Raw genomic sequence first — 26,476 nt, 5'->3', positions numbered from 1 at the left:
CAGTTTTTAGTCTCCATTCAAATATACATGCTTTCATATATAATATAGTATATAGTAAAAAAAAAGGGAATAAGTAGCATGTTAGAATTGATAGTATTTCATGTTGTTTATAAGAGCAGCTAAACTGCATTTGCAGGATGTTTGAATGAAATAAACATGATCAAATATAATTCTCTCATTCGAGATGATTTGTGTTGAACTGGTTACAATCAGAATGTTCTGGAGGTCGAATCTTTAATAACGGCCTTAACTATAGCAATTATCAGCACACCATATTAACACTAAATCTGAATTGATCTGCATAATGACTCTATTGTAGAACTGCTTTACAGCTGAAAGGAATTTGGCTCATAATTGATTCATTTTGTAACTTAATTGTGTAATTTTCCTGTTTACTATTGTGAAGCTGCTTAGAAACCATCTGTATTGTGTAAAGCACTGTAGAAATAAATGTGACTTCACATTAATAACAGTCATGAGCAAATGAGGTGATATTCTGGTGACAAACATATTTCAAATAAAGCTAGTTTCATGACACACATCAAATAAAGTCCCATCTGACTAACTGACTGTGTTTAGGTTCAGTGGCAGTACTAAAGCACTACTAACAGTGCAGATTCAGTGTCCTGATGACCCCAGAGCGCTAGTAAAACACACACATCCTCTCATGCTAACTGGCACATCACAGCTGGAACATCATCAATCACGCGCTAATACGCTTTTAAATGGACCTGCAGCTTTACGATCATGTCATTTTTCTGCTTAATTGCACTAACTAAAGCCTGAGTTTATTCACTGCTGATAAATGAGTCAAGGCAAACATCACGTGACCTCCAGAACAGACCAATAAAACGAGTCCTTCGCGCTCAATAAAGCTCAAACCAGTGCAGACCTCCATCCAAACCACACACTTCAGTCCAACTAAACTCAGAACCGCCGATGGATTAAAGCCATTTCTTTCATATTCCATGGGATATAAAACATTAAAAAAAGTTAATTGCAAGTTTTTGTTTCACAATCATTTTTTCTGCAGGACATAAACTTAAAATTCAGAAAAAATTGTCAGAATTGTGAGTTTTTTTTTCTGAATTCTGATTTGATACTGTGTCTATCACAATTCTGACTTTACATCTCGACTTTGATCTAGCAATTCTGAATTTATATCTCACAATTCTAACTTTTTTCTCTCAGAATTTTGAATTCATATCTCTACATTCATATCTTAAAAATTCCACCACAGAAAAAAAGGGGAAAAGGGTAATTGACTTTATCTCGCAATTCTGACTTTATATCTCATAATTCTGACTTTACATTTTTCAGTGCTGTTTGTCAGTAATATTTAACTACTGTATACCCATGCTTCATTCAAATGATTTGTTTCACCATTAGCATGCTTTTTTTCAGGTGCAGTTGTTTATTAGTTTCTGACAAATAATAATGAGAGTTTACTTCAGCTGGTTTCTTGAAGACCAGCGGTTCAGTTGGAGAGGTTACAGGACGTCTAACCTACAAACCCTGAACACAGACGCTTTAAAGATGCATGTGTGAAGCTCCATGTCAGCGATCAGTAACTCAACACCGGCTCTCTAGTTACCCGTCAGCACTCCAGCTTATCCTAGCTCTACTAACTAACTACATCCACAGACCAACTGAGTTAATTAAGAACTCAAACAGACACGCACATGTGTTCGGCTTCAGCTCAGTGAAGCCCATGAACTGGTTTGTGCGGTGATGAATCCAGCACGGGTTATATAAGCACTCATAAATGTTCAAGGGCAGATGTTGTAGTGCTCACTGCTCATGTATTTGAAGAGCGAGTGGGTCTCGGGAAATTACAAAACAGAAGAGTGTTTGAGATGAAGGTGAAGAAGAGAAATACAACAGATCTCATTGATTCAAACACATGAACACTGATTCATCTGCACTGAATCATAAATCATCATCCCGCTGCCTAAATAACTCAATTACTCCTAATGCCATACTAATCAATAACAAGATTTGTGTTAACATTTTAATGTCATGATTTAATCAAAGTAGAATAGTTTTGGTTAAACTGCTTTAAAATGAATCTCTTAAACTTCTTCAGTCTATCAAGAGCATTTACTGAAACTAAACTGCAGAAATGACTTAAATGACGGAATTTTAAAAACAACCTTTCTCTCTCATCACATTTAGTTCAATTATATTCCATATATTTATTTTTTAAAGCAGGTTAAAAACAACATCTTGATCCAATGTCAAATGATCCATAAAATAAAAGCAAAAAGCATCAATCCAATAATAAGACTCAAACAGAGGAATATTGAAGAACTGTAAACAGAGCCAAACTCATGACAATCATTCAGGATCCGGATTTTTATAAACAGAACCGGTTCTGAATAAAAACTGCTTCTCAGTCTGAAAGTATTTCACTTTATGCTCCGGTTTCATGTTGGCTTTAACAAAGCGTTACATAATGGATGAATCTGAGAAGATCTTGTTCTCTGAAGGCTGAAGGTGAACATCTGAATCATCATCACCCTGACGTCTCATTTCATTCTGCAGCGTTTGACCTCGAAACTCTCTGGCAATAATGTTCTGGTCACTTCCTGCAATCTCCGAGGGGTCAGAGGTCACGGGACTGAGTCTGCAGTGACGCTCAGGAAATGGAAGCTGAAGCTGCAGTGTGATACGGGCTGTTGCACATTAATGTGTTCACCTGAGCGCCTGGATTCAGTTTACCGTGTGTGTGCACTCACTGTGTGTGTGTGTGTGTGTGTGTGTATAGAACTGTCCTGTGTGATGGGGTGTGTGCATGCAGATTGTGTGAATGAGAGTGTGTGTTGATCATAAAAGTTTAATTATGTACTGAGATCAGAGCTCATGACACAACAGAAGCCTAAATCATACACAGACCAACAACACGTCACCATGGTTACAGACCCACAACTTCCCTTCCCCATGGTAACATTGGTGTGTGTGTGTGTGTGTGTGTGTGTGTGGTTTATTACCAGGGTTTAAAATTAACAACTGACAGTTACAAACATTTTATACATTTTGCTGGTTGGCTGCTCACAATATCCTAATAATCAAAGCAACACAATTGCATATTGAAAAAAATAAGCAGTTTAATGGCTGGTAAAAATATTGAATTCACTTGTCATTGACAGGTGTGTCAAAACATTCATTCTGGACCCCGTTTGTGATGGAGTCGCTAAACCAGGTTACAGCATCATTAATACAAGATTCAGCCGTCAGAACATGATGAGGAACACCCTAGCAACCACACCAAACACCCTAGCATCCACACTGAACACCCTAGCAACCACACCAAACACCCTAGCAACCCCAACAAACACCCTGAACACCCTAGCAACCCCAACAAACACCCTGAACATCCTAGCAACCACAACAAACACCCTAGCATCCACACTGAACATCCTAGCAACCACAACAAACACCCTAGCATCCACACTGAACACCCTAGCAACCACACCGAACACCCTAGCATCCACACTGAACACCCTAGCAACCACACCGAACACCCTAGCATCCACACTGAACACCCTAGCAACCACACCGAACACACTAGCATCCACACTGAACACCCTAGCAACCCCAACAAACACCCTGAACATCCTAGCAACCACAACAAACACCCTAGCATCCACACTGAACATCCTAGCAACCACAACAAACACCCTAGCATCCACACTGAACACCCTAGCAACCACAACAAACACCCTAGCATCCACACCGAACACCCTAGCAACCACAACAAACACCCTAGCATCCACACCGAACACCCTAGCAACCACAACAAACACACAGTCGCCTTAGCAACCATACTGAACACCCTATCAACCATACCAAACACTTTAGCAAGCACACTGAACAATAGTGACAATAGTGTCAATTACAGTCACATAGCAACACCCTAGCAACCACACTGAACACATCACAGTCTATAGCGATACTCCAGCAATGAAAACAGCAAACATCTGGTTTCTATAAGGTTGAGTTGGACTGAAGGCTCCTTGAGCCCAGCGATCATCAATGCTAATCTAATTCAGCTAAAGCTCCACCTGATCCATCAGCCAATCACTTTCAGCATTACTGACCACATATCCAATCACACTCATCGATCTGACGGCGGATGTGCCTCGTGTTCCCAACTAAAACAAGTAATATTATCTGAAATATATTTCACGGGGACAGAAATAAACCTCACTGAAATACAATGGCTGTAATTGTATTGATGAGCCATTACGTCGCTCAGAGAGCCGATAGTTGATCTAAAATACACCATAAAGCCATTTCAAGATGGATTTGGGCTGCTTGTACTCACCATCGGCCTGCGATTCTCCACCAGGTTCAGACCAACGATTCCCAAGAATGCTCCAAAACTCAGCTGCCATCGAGAAGAGAACACACTTGATTTAACCTAATATCTTGATCAGTGTCGGGGGCAACACATTACAAGTAACATGAGTAACGCAATCAGATTTACAAGAAAATATCTGAGTTATGTTTTCAAATAAGTATCTCCAGTTACTCTGTTTCTGATTTATTGACTGAAAGCTCTGCTGTCTCCATGTTGAGAGAAATCAGGAGTAAGATGTTACTTTAGTTCCAGAATAAAACAACATGCATTAATTCATCTCACTCACAAAAAACAAACATGCAGTATTCCTCAAAATGAATAAAAACAGTGAAATGCAACTCAGGATATGAGGCAAACCTGCAATAATTAAATATGTTCAATAATACAAATATCCTTTATGTATTTATTATATTTTATTATCCAGTGTCTTTGCTGCTGAGCTTCGATGATCCAGTTCAATCATACTAATAAGCAAACATTACTCTAGATAAACTAACATTTGTTCTTTCTTTCTTGCTGAAGAGCGTTGAGCTTTCTTCTCCTGTGCTTTACTGTACAGACATGAATTCACTCTTCCTTCAGCCTGAGGCTTTTGGTGTAAAAGGGCTTTATGTTTGACAAAAATAGAACTTTATATTAAAAACAAACAAACAAACCCTGCCCAGATTTGAAAAGTAACTCAAAAGTAACGTAATGCATTACTTTCCATAAAAAGTAATGCAATTAGTTACTTTTTTAGGGAGTAACGCAATATTGTAATGCATTACTTTTAAAAGTAACTTTCCCCAACACTGGTCTTGACTCCATCTTCATCAGCAAAATAATGACAGGCTGCTGTTTTACTGCTCCAGTGAAAGAACAAAAGAAAGAGTTGATGAAAGTGATGGTGTAGAGTCACTCACTATAATCCCAGGATAGTATCCAGACACGGCCACGTTATCCGTCTGTGTGGCTGACAGCAGCCCGACCACCAGAACCAGAACAGAGAGTCCGAACAGAGACACCGAACACCAGAGCGCCGTCCGCCGCCGCTTCACAAACACATCTGGACAAACAACACACTTACACTGCATTTCAATAGTCCACTTCAGACATTCTAACTTTGTAACTACATGTCTACTAACTCTGAGTAAGGCAGGTTTAGGGTTAGTAGAATAAGATGATATATACTTGCAAAGTTTCTTATAGTCAGTATGTTGTGGACCCATCAAAATAAAGTGTTAGTATAAGTCTACTAATACTCTAATGACTGCTAGTAGACATGTAGTTACAAAGTTACCTACTGTTAGTAGAATGTCTAAAGTGGACGATCAAAGTAAAGTGTTAGCAACAACACACAGCTGTGCACTAGTATTGATGCAATATGTCAACTATATTATCAGCCAGATCTAAAAACCTGAAGCACTGAAACATTACACATATAACAGATCTGAATGTTCTCTGAACACAACACATTTAAAGCTGCTTTGACACGATCTGTATTGTTTAAAGCCCTTGATAAATAAAGGTGACTCGACTTGAACATCTAAAACATTAACAAACTGTGCATGTTTGTGTGCTAAAGATTGAAGAACAGAATTACAAACCTGACAGCTTTGAACAAACATTCGATAAATGTTCCTGAAACATGTTCATAACGTCGAGAGAACCTTGACAGAACGTCCACTGTTAGGGAAACTGGGAATAGTAACTAGTACTAGTAATATATAACTAGTAACTATACACAGAAGCTGCTGGGCATTCTGGAGCCATTGATCAAAATCAGCTTGATTCTTTATAACAGTGCGAAATATACACTATATTACCGTTATATGATCTAATCCGAGAAATGTGACGAGGCATGAATATATTACGATATTAGAAATATTCACATCACGATTTTCAGTAAAGCTGCTTTGAAAAATCGCTATAGAAATAAAGTCTTTTATACTGCAAAATAAGATTTACAGTAAACATGTCAGAAGCAGTGAGGTATTTCTTAAACTAACATGCCATAATATTAAACTGCACTGCATTTCATGCAACGATGAGGATAAAAACACTGCAGCAGGTGCTTAACCTTAGATTTCAACCAAAAGTGACTTTTCCTGGTTTTATCATCATGCATGCAGCTCTTATGAACACATTTGAGACCCAAGAGAATATTTGCACTTTCTGGCCATACTTTATTCAATCTATGAACAAACAAAAATGTGTTATTGAATATTGAAATGAACTGCAACTCATTCAAATGTAACAAACACAGAACACGTGTCATGAAGTAATTAATGCATGAACTTGCTCTCCTCAGATGCTCGTCATGTATGTGAGAATAAGTTATAATGATGTGTTTATTACAGATGAGCTGATGTTATGATGATGATCTCTCACCTGCGGGATCCGCGTTCGTCTGTGGCTGCTGCATCGCGTCTGTCTGATGTTTCACGCACACAATATGAAGTTTATAAAGAGACTTGTGTTTATAATAATCCCGCAGCGGAGAGACCGGTAAAGCGATGCGCGCGACACTGACGCATGACGCTCCCGTCACGAGAAACCACGCGACGCCACAATCTCCTCAAACACAGAGCAAGACCAGCTCTACTACAATTCATCATTCACTGCTTGACAAATGTCTTTAATTCATTCAATACAATTCGAATAAGACACTATATAAAGCTGTTACCGATCAAATGAAATATCTAACATTAGTTCTACAATCAAACATGCATAAATGTTGAGAATAGTGCTTTCAAAATTAACTTTTCTTTATTGAATATTTGTATAAAAGCACTTTTGCTCTTCTGATATTGCTTAATTATATCATATTTTAGGCTATGATATAAAACTGATTTCTTTGCTAAGCTCTAAAGTATTTTTTTTTGGGGGGGGGGGGGGGGGGGGGGGTCTGAAACCAAGACCTTCAACAACAACAGAGTCTTGAGTTCTTCATCAGTACAGAACTCTAGAAGTTAAAGCTGAACTCTGAGTGTTGGCTTGACAAGACCTGCCTGAAAACACTTCATAAATCAGACAAAGCCATGCATCCTGTCGAGGAAAAACATTAGCTCTAGGTTATAAACATGGTTTCAGAAGCGTTTAAAAACATCTTTTCTTTGGTTATGCAAATGTTAAGTGAACGTTTCATGGCATCATTTTGCAAATATAATGGAAAAGTTACTTTTGAATGTTCTCTGAAAATTATAAAACTAGAAACATTTAAAAACACATTAGACAAGCACCTAAAGTTTCAAACAACATTTTAGTGATGTTTTGAAACATTACTACAGATCAGAAATTAACATAATAATTCTAATGTTTGTTCATAATTGAGAGAACCTTGCCAGAATATTAGCCAAAGATCTGACATCATTCCTTCATAACTGGGTTTATAGCAAACCTCAGCTGCTTTACTGTTTGTACAGATATATCACCCATATATTTGTGAAATAAATCTATGATCTTTGCACTGAGATCGAACCATTTAGCAGATGCTTTCCAAAGCAATTTATCAAGAAAACCATAAGCGTTCAATCATACTGGAACAATGTTAGAAGAACCACAATAGTGGATTTCAGAAGTACTAACTAATGCTTTTGATCAGGGAGAAAAGAAGCCTCGTTTATTTCAGGATTATCCAAGCAATAGCCTTAAAGATCTGAATCCTGAGAGTTTAAAGAATCAAATGAGTTCCAGAACCAGATGAACATGAAGCACATTAAATCTCTCCAAACAGAAGCGATTCTGCTGCTGCTGTGTGAACCTGTCAAACCAAACCATTCAAATCAACACATTTGCACTTTAAAGACTGACTTTATTTACAATAATAAAAAATAAACAGAAAAAGTCAACAAACAAGACAGACAAACAGCAATTACTGCGTTGGGCATGCGTTAGCATTGGCGCCAGCATCAGGCTTTTCTGGGGAAGAGTTAGGAATCTGCCACCAGTCTTTTATTGCTGCTGCGCTGGAGCTGGAGTCTACAACAGAAACAGACCGAGTTACTGCAGCACTCAGGCCACATCTCTCTATAGCACGTCATACAATACAGATCGGTTACAGCAGCTTCACACTAATACATATACAAAATAAGATGCTAATGTTGTCAAATTCATCAATTATGAAACATTCAATTTCAGCTGTAAAGCAGCTCTACAGAAGACGATAGAGCCATAACTCGGTCAATTCAGTTCACGTTTGTGTTCTCATTCATTAGTGTGAGTGCAGTTAAATCAATAATATTGTCATTTAAACCCACACCAAACAAGCCAAAGGTGACGATGAAACCAAACTCCATCAGGTGACAGGAAAGGAGAAACCAGGCACCATTGTTCTGTCATTAGGGCTGCATTAAATCATGATTATTCTGCTCATAAACCGTTATTGCTAGGGGTGTAAATCAGAGAGTTCATCACGATACTATATGATATTCTCATACCCAGCAACACAATATTTGCCGATACCTCAAAATTCTACAATACGATTCGATACGAGTATATTGATCATTTATCGATGATATTATATACCTATTTTAAACAACCATCTACATTTTAAACTCACAAATATATAACATGAACATTTATCTGAAAGTCACATCCTGTACCTCAACTGAGACATTCACAAAAAAATAAATAATAGGCCTACACTTGTGTTTATTTTTAATAATAAAGAAAAATAAACAACAAGTGTCAAGAAAGTCTTTCAGGCTTCTGGGTGATAGTGTGTAAAACAGTGTAAATCCTGATTAGGAAACAACAAGAACGAGGTACTCCAGTTGTTGGAAAAAACTATGTGGAAAAATAAATATTAGGGTTAAGCGATGCTGATGTCGACCAGATTGGCATCAGATGATGTCTACAGTGAAAGATCATGATTTATTCCCCTTAGAGGAGATCAGAAGTACACTTCATTTCCTTTCTGAACACAGCATCGGGACGGCGGATTGCGGAAGATGGGAACCACCATATCAGCTCAACATCGTGATTCTGTCAGCCATCATCTACTGGCCCAACCCAAATAAATAAAATAAATTACAAAAATAAAACCGTTACAACTTTTTTTGGGGGGCTGCTAGTATGGGCTTAGTACTAAAAATCTTTTCTACCAAATTACAAGCAACAGCACAAAATAAATACAATAGAACAAAGCCAAATTCAATAAACAGCGCTTTTTATGTAAAAGAATTTCAGGTAGAAGAAATTTAATAATCAAAATATAAAATAAATGTAGTCTTCACTGTATAAGTTTAATAATGACTCATCATTATTAATGTTACAAAAGTTATTCATTCAGGAGCATTAAGCACTACTTCTCCTTGGACAGCAGCAGGTTTATTATTAGTCTGCTGTCACTTTAAGAATGAAAACACATGCTATATACTGATTAAGTGCCGATGGGGGGGCTTGTTACCAATGCAAGAACGCAAATGCCAAATTACAATCATACGCCTTTGGTGTGTGTGTGTCTGTGTCTGTGTGTGTGTGTCTGTGTCTGTGTCTGTGTCTCTGTGTCTCTGTGTCTCTGTGTCTCTGTGTCTCTGTGTCTCTGTGTCTCTGTGTCTCTGTGTGTGTGTGTGTGTGTGTGTGTACGTGTTTAGCTATACTTGTGAGGACCAGATGTCCCCACAAGGATAGTAAAGCCTGAGATTTTTGACTTTGTGAGGACATTTGGCTGGTCCTCACAAGGAAAATAAATTATTAAAAATACTAAATGGTGTTTTTTTGAAAATCTAAAAATGCACAAAGTCTCCTGTGAGGGCTAAGTTTAGGTGTAGGGTTGGTGTAGGGCAATAGCACACACAGTTTGTTCAGTATAAAAACCATTACGCCTATGGAGAGTCCCCATAAACCACAAAAACCAACATGTGTGTGTGTGTGTGTACATATATATATAAAAAAAAAAAAAAAAAAAAAAAAAAAAAAAAAAAAAAAAAGAACAGCAGGCAAATAATCGCAGTAGGGCTGCAAAACGATTAATCAATTCAAAATAAAACTGTGTTTACATAATAAATATACACGGTACACCCACATAGTATGCATATATAAATTCACACACATGTATATATTATAAAATGTTCATATTTATAATATAAATTAAACAACTTTAGATACAAATACATCAAAATATTTTTAAAAACTTACATAAGTATTTATATTAGTGCTGTCAAAATTATTAGCATCCAAAAAAAGTTTGTTCACATAATGTGTGTATACCATGTACATATGTATGTGTATATTTAAGAAAAATGTTATGTTTATATATAAAATATAAGCATATGAATATATAAATGTATAAACATTTTCAAAATATATACTGTGTGTACTTATATATACACAGTACACAAATATAATGTAAACAAACTTATTTTGGATGTGATTAATCGTTTAACACTAATTTATATATACATAAATACACAGTACACAAACAAACTTATCGCAATTAATGATTTTGCAGCCCTATATTGCAGACGATTGTTTAATCGTGATCATGATTTCTGCTTCTGTCAATTTAAAGAATGATGGATTGTGCTCTACACGATCCTAACCATCTCGAGTCATCATCTCGATCTCGAGTGAAACACCACAACACCACACCACACAACCAATCAGAGAGCAGGAATAACATTCAGCAGGATTATGGAGCTTCACATGTGCCAGTTTAAACTCTGTGTCCCAAAAGCACTGGCGTGTGTTAGTGAAAAACACCTAGGGGTGTGCGATATCACGATTTGTGATCGTGGATGATTCAAATGTGTCCACGATCTGCTTTTGAAGAAATATGGTAGTATCGGCTACAGCACACATTATATCAGTTCAGTTCTGGTGCCGCCGTCTCAATATACTGTACATTCACATCAAAAGTTAACTCTGTGGTAAATTTACTCACGGGACACTACGTTTATTCACAAACACAAAAGTACATTATTTGCATCTGGTTTAATATCTTGCCGGTGAAACGTTTAATTCACGCACTGTTCTGACGTGTGCTTTTTCTCGTGATAAAATCTTGATTTTCCTGATAAAAAAATCGTGATATGATATTTTTGGCCATATCGCCCACCCCTAAAAACACCCCACACGTGCATTTACCCTCTTCATCGCTGTCTGAAGAATCCACGCCGGGCTCGGCCAGAGTACAGGAATCCTCTAACATGAAAACACTCACAGTAACTGATCTGCAGGCATGACCGTATGAGAGAGGCAGCGCTCACATACCTGGCACCGCCCCGAGGCCGGAGTTATCGAAGAACTGTGTGGGATGGTTGAGGGGGATAGGAACGCTGGAGCGCACGTCAAAGAACTTGCTCTTGGGCGAGTCCAGGAACGCCTTCTTCGGTGAGTTGAGCTCCGTCTCTGTCAGAGGAGGAAGGCGTTTGGTTGGCGTGCATGGAGCGTCTCGCTTGCTCTCCTTCATCTTGTACGCTCTCCGCTTCCATTTGTTGATTTCCTCCTGCTGCTTGCTCATCAGACTACATGAGGAACAGTTAGGAAAGGTCTGAGTCATGCTTAAACAGAGGAGACACAGATTACGGAATGCACTCTTTTAATATCAGAAATGCACCAACCCTGGATCACTTTAAAAAGTTGATTAAGACGCATTTATTTAAGGTTGTTTTAAATTGTTGTATTGTTTTTGTGTTTTAGTTTTACTGTAGCACTTTGGGTTTAAGAAAAGCGCATTCAAAATAAAATGCATTATTATTATTATTATTATTATTATTATTATTATTACACAGGGCTTCTGCAGGTTTGATGACGAGCGGTAGTATATTTTTATTTAATGCCATGTCAGCATCTTAGGCTATTTTCATGGCAAAAACGATTAAAAAAATACAAGTATAACAAATACAATAAAAACCAGCAAAGAAACAAACTATAATATAGAACACAAGATATTTTACATCAACATGATACAAATTCTAAAACGTTCTCTGGAAAATTGTCTTTTTAAGACTAAAAGAATTTAAGGAATTAACTGAATGGAACTCAATACATCAATATGTCTCTAAATGTGGAAGTCTTGTATTAGCAACACTTTAAAGTTCGAAAATACAACTTCCTGCAGATCTCCATTACTTTTCAATTCATTTTTCAAAAGGACAAAAACATAAAAAAAGGTTCTCTTAAGGTTTGAATATAACTTTTACTATATCTTCTGGTCACTCTGCAAAAATCTGATGTTCTCCCTCAGTATTCTTATCTTGTTTTCCTGTGCAAATGTCTAAAGATGAATAAATCCAGATATATTTACTGGAGATCTATCAGTGTTGCACTCGCGTCTCGCACAAGAGAGCTGCATGTTTAGAAATCATGTAAAATTTATGTAATTCCAACTTTTAAAAAAACGACTTTGTGTTTTTCCATCCCACTGCATCTCATGTTTTTAAATGAAGAAAGTACTGTGTGATTGGTTTTCGTCCCTTTGTATTAAACTATGCATACATGATGCGGTTGTGTTTAGAATTAAGCAACTTTATTATATTTGGTTAATAAACATTATGAACTTTTTCCACAGATAGTCATGTTAATGTATTGCTTTAAAAGGGTCATGAACTGAGAAACCAAAATTCCCTTCATCTTTTGACATGAGGTCATAAATGCGTTTTCCCCTAAATTGAAATTATGCCTTTTAAATTCGAATATTGATCATATTTAAGTGAAATATGATCGAATATAGTTTAGCCATTTTGACAGCCCTAGTGCTGACCGCAGCAGAAATGCCGTGATGTTTCAGTGCAGTTACCTCTCAAACTGAGCGTTCTTCTTCTGCAGCTCCTCCATCTTCTTCTCTTTGAGGGACGTAACCGCTCTGGTGCTCGAGACCAATTTAAGGTCAAACTCTTCGCCGTCTATGACTGTAGAAGACAATTAAGCAGATCAAACTAGGAGCACAAGATATGCATAAAACACTTAGAAAGTCACATCAACACTCGCTTAAGTTATTTTCCTGCTATGAATCATCATTGAGGATATTCTAAAGAAAAACACGTTTGTCACCATAATCTTAACTAAACCTCACTTTGGCCATCTAATCACTGGATTAAATCATTTGCAATCAATCGTTTGTGAATTCAGTTCCAGGTTGAATGGGATCTAAGTGTCTTACATGACTGTTCATCGTCCTGTTGCATCTTCCTCAGGGTCTCTTTCAGCTTGCGGATGACATCGGCTCTGTGCTCCAACACAGAGGTCATCTGTGCAACTCTAGAATGAAACAATCACAGAAACGCATCAAGCACGCTCTTCCCAGACTAAACCATACTTCACAGGATCAGCGGCTCATAAACGGCACACATACTCCTTCTCATGACTCGTGGTGACTGCGATGTGATCCAGCTCCATTTTGACAAGGTTGTCTTTGAGAGCGGCGAGTTCAGCAGCTTCTGGTGTCATGCTCCTCTTAGCCAGAACCTGCAGGACAAATTACAGGAACAATCAAGCATGATGTAGACACTAAGAGAATCAAAAACTGCATTCGGTCACAAAATAAAAATCTCATATTCAGTATTTAATTAGGAAAGCTTGGATATGGTGCAGGTGAACTGAAATGTGTTGCACGGCTCTCAGCTAGAGGTGTGCGATATATATCGTCTGCAATAAGGATATTATAATTGTTGTTTTAATGTGCAATTTGACATTATCGAGTCAAACAAACAGCCGTACAGACTGTCTAGACTAGTGTGCATTTAGAGTGTTCTTTCACAGCATGATTCAGTCTATTACAATACATTTACAATGATCACAAGTTCAAGACATCGAGGCAGAAAATGTATACATTTATACCTTCATATAGCTGATCAATTTCACACGAAAAGTGCAGTTTTTTCCCCAAAAATTTATTACAAATGTGATAGATTTTTGTTTTTTTTTACAACAGTTCAATAAACTAAGTTAATTAAGAGACTTACATTTTAGACACCATTTCCTATTTTTGCACAATTTCGACAATAAAACTCATTCCAAACACAGTCTCTGAGCAACATGATGGTGATTCGTTCCTGAATGAATCAACCGTTTAAATGATTCGGTTCAATCGTAATGACTCCCTTATTAACACTGACTTACTGCCACCTGCTGCAGGGCTTTACGCTTGCTTTTCTTTTTAGGAGCTCTTGTGCTCAGAATTTAAAAAACTTAGGAGCTCCTTCAAATCAATAATCAAAACTTCTGATCAAAAATGAACCTTCCCATTACGAGGTGATATTTGACTCAGTGATTTACAGGGAATTTTGTTTTTACCTTTGTAATGGCATTTTTCTACCTTTATTAAATTATGTAATCTTTTATGTCAGATTCAAAAAAAATATTAATATGCTTTATCATTTCTAATTAAAACAGAATAAAAACAAGTAGAATAAGTAGTAGAATAAGATACCAATCAAATGAAATCAGTATTTAAGGAATAAATGTGTACTACAGAGGCGGCACAGAAGAACAAGTGGCTTGTAGGTGTATTTTCAGATGTTTAATGAGGCTCAGAGGTTGCATAAGTGCAAATAAATTCATGTTGAGGTTAATGTTTTAAATATACAATATATACATATTGAATATACATATTCAAATGTAGAAATATTAAAATTACTTTAAAAATTAAACCAAAACTGCCAGGTGGTGGCGGTATGTCACTGATTTTATCACTGAATCATTCATTTAATTGATTCGTTAGAACGGCTGATTCATTCAGGAATGAAGTACCTGACTGTCTTTATGAATGGATAATTGAATCATTGTTTAAAAATGCAGTTCATTCATAAATGAAACACCGCTGTGTTTGAATGGAGAAGCGCAGTGGCGCATGAGACTGAAATGGTTGCACTGTAGAGCCCTGTACTGGCGATTTAATATCACATTTAAAGTATTTATTCAATGTTTTATGTTTAATATCAAAACATTATGCATTTGTAACTGCAGGTTAAATGCATTCATGTCCTGCATTAAACAGTTTGTAAATGCATCTAAACGCCTCTTCAGACGCAGCTTCTGTGTTTCCTCTGCATTGCAAAGATTCTTTGTTGATACTGATTCCATTTGCTTGGTCACAGCCCTAATGTCTTATTATTCTAATTAACTGATTAAAATGTAAGAATTTGACTTAAAAGATAATGCACACTTTTAGAAAAAAAAAAAAAAAAAAAAGTCAAAATCAATTTAAACTTATTGGAAAAGATTAATTTCTATCTGACCACCACACAGAATATGAAGAATATCAAAAACTTTAGGAGTCAGCTGTCCACTGCAGTCCTTAAGATACCAGCACAATAACACACTCAGAAAAATATCAACTAAGTATAATTATCGATAAAATCTCAGAAAAGAGATGTGTTAATATCGCACACCCCTACTCTCAGCACATTTCTGCTTTCTTTCTATAAACTCGAACAAAGTGTATAATGACCTGCACAAACCGTCAACTATTAACCAACCTCTGACTCTGTAAGTTTGTCTTTCAAGCTCTTGATCAGGGCTTCCTTCTCCTTTAGTTGGCCACTGAGCTCCTGGAGCTGAAGATTTGAGGCATGAGCGTGGACCTTCAGGTCCTTCATCTGCTCCTGAATCTCCTGCCAGACAAACACTGGTAAGCGTCTGGCAGCTAGTGTCGCTGGGGGTTTGGGATTTCCCTTGCCGGCAAATCAAATTGGCTAAATTGCCTGTGTGAGCATGCTTTAACTACAGCGCAACACAGAGGCACCGAAAAACAAATCAAAAAAGTTAATTTACGTAAATTAGAACAGAATATACATTTAATAAATAAAAAAATAAAAGTGCAGGGTAGCATTCAAAACACAACAAGACACAAATAGTTAAATTAGATAACCCTGAGTAATCAATAAAAAATAAAAAAAGAATTTATTAAAAATAACGAAAGTATAGCCAGAAATGTCAACTGTCTTTTTAACTGCAGAGACACAATAAACGTTTACCGATAGGTCAATTGGAGTGACAAAACATCTAAATATTGAGAAAATCTCCTTTAAAGTTGTTCAAATTAAGTTCTTAGCAATGCATATTACTAATCAAAAATGAAGTTTTGATATATTTACGGTAGGAAATTTACAAAATATCTTCATGGAACATGATCTTAATATCCTAATGATTTTTGTCATAAAAGAGAAATGTATAATTTTGATCCATACAATGTATTGTTGGCTATTGCTACAAATATACCTGTGTTACTCATGACTGCTCTTGTGCTCCAATGCATGGATAAAATCACTCACAATAAGATGCACTTAGAAAAAGTAGTGTGAATTTCCATTTCATGCTGATTTAAGCCTGCATAACAGCATCTCTCTCCGTACCTCCATCTGTTTCTGCGTTTGCTGCAGCTGCAGTGACACTCGCTGATTGTCCTGCAGAAGTTCAGCCTCAGTTTTGGGCAGGGTGCAGTGTTGGGCTTGAAGCAGAGTTAAAGTCTGTCTCCTCTGATCCTTCAGCTGCTGCTCCGACTCGGCAGAGGCAGATATGAGCGGGGAGCGTGCAGATTCGCATCGATTCAACAGAGCCTGTTAACCAGAACTGATGGTCAGGAAAGGTGCGGGACAAACACATAACACCATTTCAAAACATATGCATCGCTTACAAAATAAAGCGTGCTCCGATGCTCTGTTGCTTTGGAGCGGCGAGTGATTTGTCGCTCGAGCATCTGTATGATAGCAGCGGTGTGAGGAGATCCCAGCAGAGTTCTGAGCTCCTCCAGCTCACGGATCCTGTGCTGATGCTCCTCTGACACCATCACTGCGTGTTTGGCTAAACCATCCTCCAGAACCCTTAGACCAGCCTCCAGCGTCTGATCAACACACAAATAAGACTCATCAGTACCAGGATATTGAAAAATACAGTCAGGATGTTTATTTCTATAGCGGTTTATACCAGACAGATTGTTTCAAAGCAGCTTCACACAAAGTTATTTTAGAAGATGAATAAAGCAACTCTACAGAAGACAAGAGTGTCATTATTCAACTCAATTCACTGTTGATTCAGTTTAGTTCAATAAAGTTTGTCAGTCGTGGCTGGAAAAAGACAATACTAGTTATTGTCATTGACTAGATTTGTGCTTTTCTAGTTTCTAGCTAGGCCTGGGCGATAAAACGGCATTGGTATTTAATCGACGATACACAGACGATTCATCAATAAACAGGGAAACATGTTTTTTTTAGCTTTGTTCATTTAAAAGCGTGTTATGGGTGACAAGCCTTTCAAGGTAACAAAATATAAAAAACAATGGTGGATATTTAGCCCAAAGTGGGCGAAGATAAAAATCGGTCATTATTTTATCTTTATTAAAAAATAAGAACAAAAAGATACACATTACAAATACACACAATATACAAATAAAACAAACAGTGCTTTTATTTTCAGGTACAGTAGCTGTATTTAGCTGAGCATTCAACTGACACACACACACACACAACAAATAAAACACTATATAGATTGATTCCTAATAAAGCAACCATTACATTTTTTTCAGTCAAGAGCAGTGAGTGATTTATCTCTTTGTGTTTTGTTGTTTTAACATTAAAGAATAAAAATGGTCTCATCTGTCTGTTAATTCTGTCATAATGTTTTATTTTTATACCATCATTTACTCAAAAGTTGTTTTAAACCTGAATGAGTTTCTTTCTTCTGCTGAACATAAATGCTATTTTGAAGAAGGTGGAAAACCAAACCTGGTTCACAGCGACTTCCATTGTATTTTATTTTTCCTGCTATCAAACTCATGTGGACCAGCAAATGTTAATTAATACAGGTTTGGAATAACATGCGAGTGAATAAATAAATGACAGAATTATAATTTTAGGGTGAACTATCCCTTTAAATGACGGCCAGCTGCATGTTTAGTACTGTCCCTTTAAGACTTGCATCTAATATACAGGCACATATCAGTTTCCCTCTCAACTGTTTACTTTCATTTTAGACATAACCAACTGAGTCTATGTGTAAACCTTGTGTGTTTTGACAGTATTAGCGCAAAAGATAACTTAGTTCAGTAATCAGGTGCTGTTTGACAGGTTTGTAGTGCCCATGCTTCAAGTGTATATGCGCTCAGAAAAAGCGCACGCCAGAACAGAACACTTGCGTCTCACACAACGTGCATAAACACTTATTTAATCTGCATATAAAATATAATAAAGGAGATTATTTTGAGATTAGAGATTAGTTGTTTGACTCAAATTGGCCAAATTAAAAATAGCATCAGCTTTTGTACAAGTTGTTGCTGTTAATCAGTTTCATCCTGCTCAATTAAAATTTGTAGAAAAAAATAAAAAATAAATACCAAATGATGAAACATTGTGATAAATTGTATAGCTACAGTCTTTGCCAAAAATATCGGCACCCTTGCAATTCTGTCAGAAAATGCAACCCTTCTCTCGGAAAATTGTTGCAGTTGCAAATGTTTTTTTTGTTTGCATTGGAACACACAAAAAATAAAAATCATATCTGATACAATTCCACACAGAACCCAAAAATGCACTTCGAGTTATGTGTGAAATTTTATCAAGTTTGACTTTTCTTCTGCTTTGTGTTGTTGCAGTGCAAACAAAAACAATAAGCACGTGAACAGCAAAACATTTACAATTGGAGCAATTTTCTGAGAGAAGTGTTGCATTTTCTGACAGAATTGCAAGGGTGCAGATATTTTTGGCCATGACTGTATATCGCCCAGCCCTATAGCTAAACAAAAATGATCATACCTGCAGGTACTGCTGCCATCTTTCCAGCAGATGTGTCAGTCTCTGATCCCAGACCTCCTGGAAGTCATCCTGGAGCGATCGGAAAGACTGTGACGGAGACCGAGCCGTGAGCGCGAGCAGGTCCTGCAGGCGAGACTCCTCAAACAAGGCCACATCACGCTGCACCTGCGTCTCAAAGTGAGTCTTATAGCGCTGCGCCAGTCTCCTGTAAGCCTCCTGCAATGGGGTTTCCTCGGGTTAGCATTTCTCAATTTCAAAAACATCCCCCGATCAGATGTTGGTTGTTGTGATTTGTGCAGACTCTTACCGCAATCTTGATCAGCACATGGTTCAGTCTGGTTGTTTTCTTAGTGTGTGTAACGACGACTGTTCTCCGATCCTTTGGAATAATCTGCAGCAGCTGATAGATTACGGTCCATTCTTCACGGTTTATGTCCGCTAAAGCATTAGTGGGACGGTCAATGATCAGCTGGAGCGACGCAAAGTCCGCCTTCACATGGAGGAAAAACCTCACGTCAGACTATTAAAACAGTCTTAAGACCACACACCATCATCATCATCATCATCATCTTTACCTGCAGTTTCTCACCAGACGCCTCAATCCCAGGAATCAGATGTGCAGGTCGGTGTTTGGACTGCAGGTTACTCTGATCAGAAGACATGCTGCAGTTCACCTCAGTGAGAGACTGAAACACAATGAGAGTCAGCTTTAAAAGCAAGTTAAAGGAACCGGTTATTCTGGGTTAGAACATGAAGAGACACTCACCTGACTGAGGGAATGGACTTCAGATTCCAGCAAGATCTTCTGCTTTTCCAGCTGCTCTGCTTTTGATTCAATGTGTGCCAGCTGTGGGAGTATGATTACAATGTTAACACAAATATACACTTACTGACCAGTGAACACCCTTTTAAGACTGCGTGTAGGACCATTTTTGGTTCTCCAAAGAACCTTTCGGTGATCAGCTAATAAAAGAAAAAAAAAATTCTTAGTGTGAAGAACATTTTAATAATCTAAAGTAGTAGTAGTAGTAGTATTTGTTTTTATTTAACGCCATGTCAGCATCTGAAGTCATTTTCATGGCAAATACAATAAAAAACAGCAAACAAACAGTCTTCACTTTAGTCAGTCCTGTACAGTGTTGGAGAAAGTTATTTTAAAAGTAATGCATTACAATACTGCGTCACTACCTAAAGAAGTCATTACATTACTTAGTTACTATTTATGGAAAGTATAGCGTTACGTTACTTTTCAAATCTGGGCAGGGCTTGCTTGTTTTTAATATAAAGTTCTATTTTTGGCAAACGTACAAGCCCTTCACACCAAAAGCCTCACGCTGAAGGAAAAGTGAATTCATGTCTGTACAAAAGAACACAGAAGAAGAAAGCTCAACACTTTTCAGCAATTAATCAAACATTGTTCTTTTTTATCTAGAGTAATTTTTGCTTATTGGTATGATTGAATTGGATCATCGAAGGTCAGCAGCAAAGACACTGGATAATAAACTAATTACTTGTACAAGTATTTAATAATCTAAAAGAACCTTTTTCCACAATAAGCAACCTTTAGTTCAAAAACCAGCTTTCATACCAACTAAATTGAGTGTTTACTATTGTCCTTCTGCATTTATGACACACTATTTTCCTATTTGATCCTGTAAAGCTGCTTTGACAATCGGTATTGTTAAAAACTCTGTATAAATAAAGGTGATTTGACTTAAATGAGCTAAATTTGGACGTCAGATCCAGTTTGTAGGAGTGCTCTTTTCAGCACATTTTAAGTCCTCACCTTCTCCATCTTTCCCTCTAGTTCTCGTTTGAGCTGATCCCTCTCTTTCGTGGCGTCTCTTAAAGACTCGAGGACCTGCTCAGCACGGGTCTTCTCATTCTCCAGCTGATCCTTCAGGCCAGCGAGAGACTCCAGCTCCTCTGTCAGCTGCTTTCTCTAAAAAACATTACTTTATGTAAGTGTTGCCAACTAATTTTCAGGGAAAGTTGCTAAAGATGGGACAATTTGTTGCTAAAAGCTGCTAATTGACGTTGTGATGTCATTGCGCGATGACATCATCCTGTAATCATAATTCAATTGCATAGAATCCACAATCAGATCACTCAAATCTCAGCAAAAAATATGATTATGAATACGACTTGAAATGTTGAGATTTGTTAACAAAAACAAACAAACATATATATGCATGTGTGTGTGTCTGTATACGTACATCTCAAAAAAATTAGAATATCGTGAAAAACATTTTTGTAACATTTCAAAAAGTGAAACTTTCATATATATTTTACATTCATAACAAGTAAGACATTTCAAAAGTTTTTGGTTTTAATTTGGATGATTAGAGCTTACAGCTCATGAAAGTTGAAATCAGTATCTCAATATATTAGAATATTTATATTTGAGTTTCAATTAATGACCATCTCTACAGTATAAATTCAGGGTCTCTCTTGTTCTTTGAAACCACAATAATGGAGAAGACTGCTGACTTGGCAATGATCCAGAAGATGAACATTGACGTCCTCCACAAAGAGGGTAAGTCACAGAGGGTCATTACTGAAAGCTGTGGCTGTTCACAGAGTGCTGTATCAAAGCATATTAAATGCAAAGTTGACTGGAAGGAAGAATTTGGGTAGGAAAAGGTGCACAAGCAACAGAGATGACCACAAGCTTGAGAATACTGTCAAGCAAAGCTGATTCAAACACTTGTGAGAGCTTCACATCAAGAGTCTCCACGCTCAGACGTCTTCAGGAAAAGGGCTACCAAGCCACTTCTGAACCAGAGACATCGTCAGAAGCGTCTTACCTGGGCTGTGGAGAAAAAGAACTGGACTGTTGCTCAGTGTTCAAAGCCCTCTTTTCAGATACATTCAAATTATGCTTTTCATTTGGAAATCAAGGTCTGGAGTCTGGAGGAAGAGTGGAGAGGCACAGAATCCAAGCTGCTTGAAGTCCAGTGTGAAGTTTCTGAAGTCAGAGATGATTTGGGGTGCTGTGACGTCTGCTGGTGTTGCTCCACTGTGTTTTATCAAGTCCAGAGTCAATGCAGCCGTCTACCAGGAGATTTTGGAGCACTTCATGCTTCCTTCTGCTGACAAGCTTTATGGAGATGCTGATTTCATTTTCCAGCAGGACTTTAGCACCTGCCCACACTGACACACTGTGGCCATGATATTACTGTGCTTGATTGGCCAGCCAACATGCCTGACCTGAACCCCATAGAGAATCTATGGGCTATTTTCAAGAGAAAGATGAGAAACGGTCGATCCAACAATCCAGACGAGCTGAAGACTCAATAGTGCCTCAGCAGAGCCACAGGCTGATCTCATGCCATTCCTAATAAGCTCTAATCATCAAAATAAAAAATTTACTTTTGAAATGTCTTACTTTACATGTAATGAATCTAGAATACATGAAAGTTTCACTTTTTGAAAAGTTACAAACAAATGCTGTTTTTCACAATATTCTAATTTTATGAGACGTACCTGTATTTGACCCTGGACCACAAAACCAGTCACAAAGGTACATTTTTCGAAATGGAGATTTATACATAATCTGCTGAATAAATCATCTTTCCATTGATGTATGGTTTGTTATGATAGGACAATATTTGTCTGAGATACAACTATTAGAAAATCTGGAATCTGAGGGAGCAAAAAAATCTAAATATTGAGAAAATCTCCTTTAAAGTTGTTCAAATGAAGTTCTTAGCAATGCATATTACTAATCAAAAATGAAGTTTTGATATATTTACAGTAGGAAATTTACTAAATATCTTCATGGAACATGATCTTAATATCCTGATGATTTTTGTCATAAAAGAGAAATGTATAATTTTGATCCATACAATGTATTGTTGGCTATTGCTACAGATATACCTGTGTTACTCATGACTGCTTTTGTGCTCCAGGGACACATATTTATATACTTATTTTTAAATACAACATAGAAATATCGAACATTTACACATTTAAATTGTATGTATTTTCGTATTAACTAGTTAAACCACACATTCAGAACAATTATATTTTTAAGCAGTGTATTGGTAGTTAGTTAGTAGTTGTTGATTTTTCAGTTGTTTTGTTTTACTTGAATTTAAAGTTACATTGTATTTTATTTAGTTTTTTCATATTACAACTTAACTAATAATGTCCTAGCAGAAAATTACAAGTACATTTTCCGTTTTTCTACATATTCTAACAAGGTGTTATCATAAATGAACACTTATTATTGAACAATTGCAACTAGCAGCTGTGAGGTGTACAGCTAGACACCTTTGATGTTCTCTTGTGTAAATTAGAGGGAAAATGTGACTTTTTAAATCATCCGAGTAGCTAAAAGTTGCCAAATACATTTTAAAAACAGCTATATTTGTTGCTAGGTGCTTTCTGAAGAAAAAGTTGCTAGGGTAGTCTGAAAAGTTGATAAGTTGGCAACACTTAATGAGCAGTTCTCCTGGGTGTGAGCAGTATGAACTAAAATGACTAAAATAAGATCTATGATAGATATTAAGGAGCATACCGTCTCCTCGCTCTTCTGAAGACCCAGTCTCAGTTTTTCTCCATCTTCTCTGGTTCTCTTCAGCGTTTCCTGGAGTTCCTCTCTCTCTTTTGTAAGTGAGGTGAGGTTTGATTGGAGGTTTGGGATGTCTGTGTCTCGTAAAGCTGAGAGATCTTCACTCATTTGACTCATCTGAGAGGAAACAGAATGAGAGATTAGGCGTTTAATCATTCACCTGCCGTATGCAAGGTTGTTATCTAACAGCACTCACCTGCTGCTGAAGCTGAGACTCTTTCGCAGCGCTCTGCTCCATCAGATCTGCGTTCTCCTTCTGCTGTTGCTTCAGTTCCTCTTTAGTAACGTGCAGTAAATCCTGAAACATTTTAGACTACGGGAAGAGTAAACAGAGTCAGAGACATGCTGTGTGGAGCTCGGATGACATTATTCATGTGATGAAGCCTCACAGTCGCAGCTGCCTCCTGAAGCTCTTTCCTGAGCACCACCCTCTGATTCCTCAGAGACTCCATCTCCTCAGTGAGAGCTTGAACCTGGACAAGATCAAAGACATAACACGCACATCATGAGGAATTAGAATCGAAATAAATGGTTTTTCTTCCAATTTATTTTCCATTAACAATTATTGCAGATGTTTTGAGGAATGCTGGTAACCAACAGTTTCACAATATTTTTTGTCAATGGGAACCGAAACTATTTGGTTACCAATATACTTCAAAACAGCATCTTTTGTGTTCCGCAGAAGGAAGAAAGTCAGTTCAGTTTGGAACATGAGGTTGAGTAAATTAAGAAAATTTTAATTTTTGTGTAAACTTTCAAATTTAAAGCACCAGTTATGACCAACCAGCTCCGTTCATTGCAAGCTAATAATGAACTGAATGACTTGAAGCTCTGTGTTAACTTAACTGCACAAAAGATTCAGAGTCACTAGAGCGAAACAAATCAGTCTCAAATTCATGACTTGTCTTGAAGATTTTGAAGGATTCATTAAAAAAAATGTTTTAAATTTCAACTGTGCTTAACATGTACAGGGTTTCTGCAGATTTAACGAAGCTAAATTTAAGACTTATAAAACACCTTTTTAAGACCAAGTAATGAAAATTTAAGGGATAAATTGAATGGAGCACAATGTCAATATGGTCTCTAAATGTCTTAGCAATGCTTCAAAGTAAAAAAAACAACAACTTCCAAACAGATCTTTATCACTTTAATAAATTGTCTTGTTTTATGAGAAACTGATCAAAATGAAGTGAGTTTAGGATTAAAATAAAAATAAACTTAATTCAAACTGAAAACAAGTTTTTATTCCCCATTGACAGAGGTGTGTGTTTTAAGCATAAAGTCGTTTAATTGTTAATTTTCTCAGAAAACAAGACTGCACATCTTCGTTTTTGCATCTCAAGTAAATATCTCTTGATCGAAGGATGTTTAGATATTTGTACTGGAAAACAAGGCAGGAATATTGAAAGAGATACTTTTTTGCAGTGCATGCAACATTTAATGCCATGCCTTAATTTGTGAAAGCGTGAATGAAGACTGAAGAGCTGCAGAAACTCTACAGTGTTGGGGAGAGTAACTTTTAAAAGTAACGCATTACAATATTGTGTTACTCCCTAAAAACGTAACTAATTGGGTTACAAAGTTACTTTTTATGGAAAGTAATGTTACATATTACTTTTGCTTATTAGTATGATTGAATTGGATCATCGAAGGTCAGCAGCAAAGACATTAGTTCATAAATTGGGATTAAACACATAAATCATATTTGTATCATTGAATATGACTCAAACCTGCAATTTAAATGTTGAGTTGCATTTCATGGTTTTTATTCATTTTGAGGAATACTGAATGTTTGCTTTTTGTGAGTGAGATGAATTAATGCATGTTGTTTTATTCTAGAACTAAAGTAACATCTTACTCCTGATTTCTCTCAACATGGAGACAGCAGAGCTTTCAGTCAATAAATAGGAAATAAAACAAGTAACTGGCGTCACTTATTTGAAAAAGTAACTAATTTTTTCTTGTAAATAAAAAATAATGCATTACTTTACTAGTTACTTGGAAAAAGTAAACTGATTACGTAACTCACATTATTTGTAATGCATTACCCCCAACACTGAAACTCTATGCACTATGTGCTCTCTGGCATTAAATGATTGCACACAGAGTTACGTACCTGCTCAAGTTGAGCTTTCTGCTTCTCTGTGGGACTCCGCTGACCAGACACCTGATGATTCTTCTGTTTGAGCTCTCCTTGAGCCTGAATCAGCTGAAGAGAGAGAGATATGAATGAGTAAACCAGCTCTAACCTCTTCATTCATTCAGAAAGGCACACCACCCGTGTGCGGTTACCTCTCGAACACCCTGCAGGATCTCCTGAAGGTCTCCTCCCTCGCTCAGAGACGTCATGCTGGTGGAAGAGCCGGACTGGTTACACGCAGCGTCTCTCTCCATCATCAGACGGTCTCTCTCGGCACAAACTGACTGCAGCTCCTGTCTCAACTGCACCATCTGTGAAGCAGCGGAGAAATGCTCTGCTTATGGATCTGAATCACACTCAGCAGCACAGGAGCTGATGGAGTGCATGATATGACTATTTTTGATCGTGGATGATTCAAATGTGTCCGCGATCTGCTTTTGAAGAAATATTGTAGTATCGCACTATAGCACACATTCTATCAGCTGCAGCTCTGGCGGCTCTGTCTCAATATACTGTACATTCACATCAAATATTAACTCAGCGGTAGAGTTACACTGCACTTTTCACAATCACAAAAGTACATTATGTGCTTTAAAGCCTTGCGGGTTATACATTTCATTCACGTTCTGTACTGCAAAAAATGATTTTCTTCCTTAGTATGCGTGTCTTGTTTTCTTGTATAAATATCTACAAATTCTGGAATTAAGATGCATTTACTTGACAAG

The 26,476-nt window shown here is 37.1% G+C and overlaps 2 protein-coding genes across 3 annotated transcripts in view; both read right to left on the bottom strand.

Annotated features, from left to right (window-relative positions):
• The window catches only part of LOC306872441 (transmembrane protein 255B-like), a 17,850-nt gene extending 10,963 nt beyond the window's left edge, over positions 1–6,887 (bottom strand). Inside the window, exons 1-3 of the mRNA XM_079420998.1 lie at positions 6,734–6,887; positions 5,266–5,408; positions 4,328–4,390 (exon numbers count right to left, since the gene is read on the bottom strand). Of these exons, the coding sequence (XP_079277124.1) occupies positions 4,328–4,390; positions 5,266–5,408; positions 6,734–6,767 (240 nt within the window). The 5' untranslated portion in view covers positions 6,768–6,887. The remainder of the gene's footprint in view (positions 1–4,327; positions 4,391–5,265; positions 5,409–6,733) is intronic.
• A 1,251-nt stretch (positions 6,888–8,138) lies between these two features.
• LOC306872217 (uncharacterized protein) overlaps positions 8,139–26,476 on the bottom strand; it is a 45,636-nt gene continuing 27,298 nt past the window's right edge. For both annotated transcript variants that reach the window (XM_079420706.1, XM_079420707.1), the window contains 18 exons: positions 25,904–26,062; positions 25,728–25,820; positions 24,001–24,084; positions 23,808–23,924; positions 23,558–23,728; positions 20,822–20,977; positions 19,802–19,882; positions 19,611–19,721; positions 19,343–19,525; positions 19,036–19,251; positions 16,923–17,129; positions 16,642–16,845; positions 15,766–15,900; positions 13,641–13,753; positions 13,449–13,546; positions 13,086–13,197; positions 11,558–11,811; positions 8,139–8,323 (listed from right to left, as the gene is read on the bottom strand). In XM_079420706.1, coding sequence (XP_079276832.1) covers positions 8,217–8,323; positions 11,558–11,811; positions 13,086–13,197; positions 13,449–13,546; positions 13,641–13,753; positions 15,766–15,900; positions 16,642–16,845; positions 16,923–17,129; positions 19,036–19,251; positions 19,343–19,525; positions 19,611–19,721; positions 19,802–19,882; positions 20,822–20,977; positions 23,558–23,728; positions 23,808–23,924; positions 24,001–24,084; positions 25,728–25,820; positions 25,904–26,062 — 2,601 coding nt within the window. In that variant the 3' untranslated portion in view covers positions 8,139–8,216. The remainder of the gene's footprint in view (positions 8,324–11,557; positions 11,812–13,085; positions 13,198–13,448; positions 13,547–13,640; positions 13,754–15,765; positions 15,901–16,641; positions 16,846–16,922; positions 17,130–19,035; positions 19,252–19,342; positions 19,526–19,610; positions 19,722–19,801; positions 19,883–20,821; positions 20,978–23,557; positions 23,729–23,807; positions 23,925–24,000; positions 24,085–25,727; positions 25,821–25,903; positions 26,063–26,476) is intronic.

The sequence above is a fragment of the Barbus barbus genome (assembly GCF_936440315.1).
Source record: "Barbus barbus genome assembly, chromosome: 7".
Classification (NCBI taxonomy): Eukaryota; Metazoa; Chordata; class Actinopteri; order Cypriniformes; family Cyprinidae; genus Barbus; species Barbus barbus.
The sequence above is the reverse complement of the archived record's forward strand: the minus strand, read 5'-3'. Positions and strand labels throughout refer to the sequence as shown.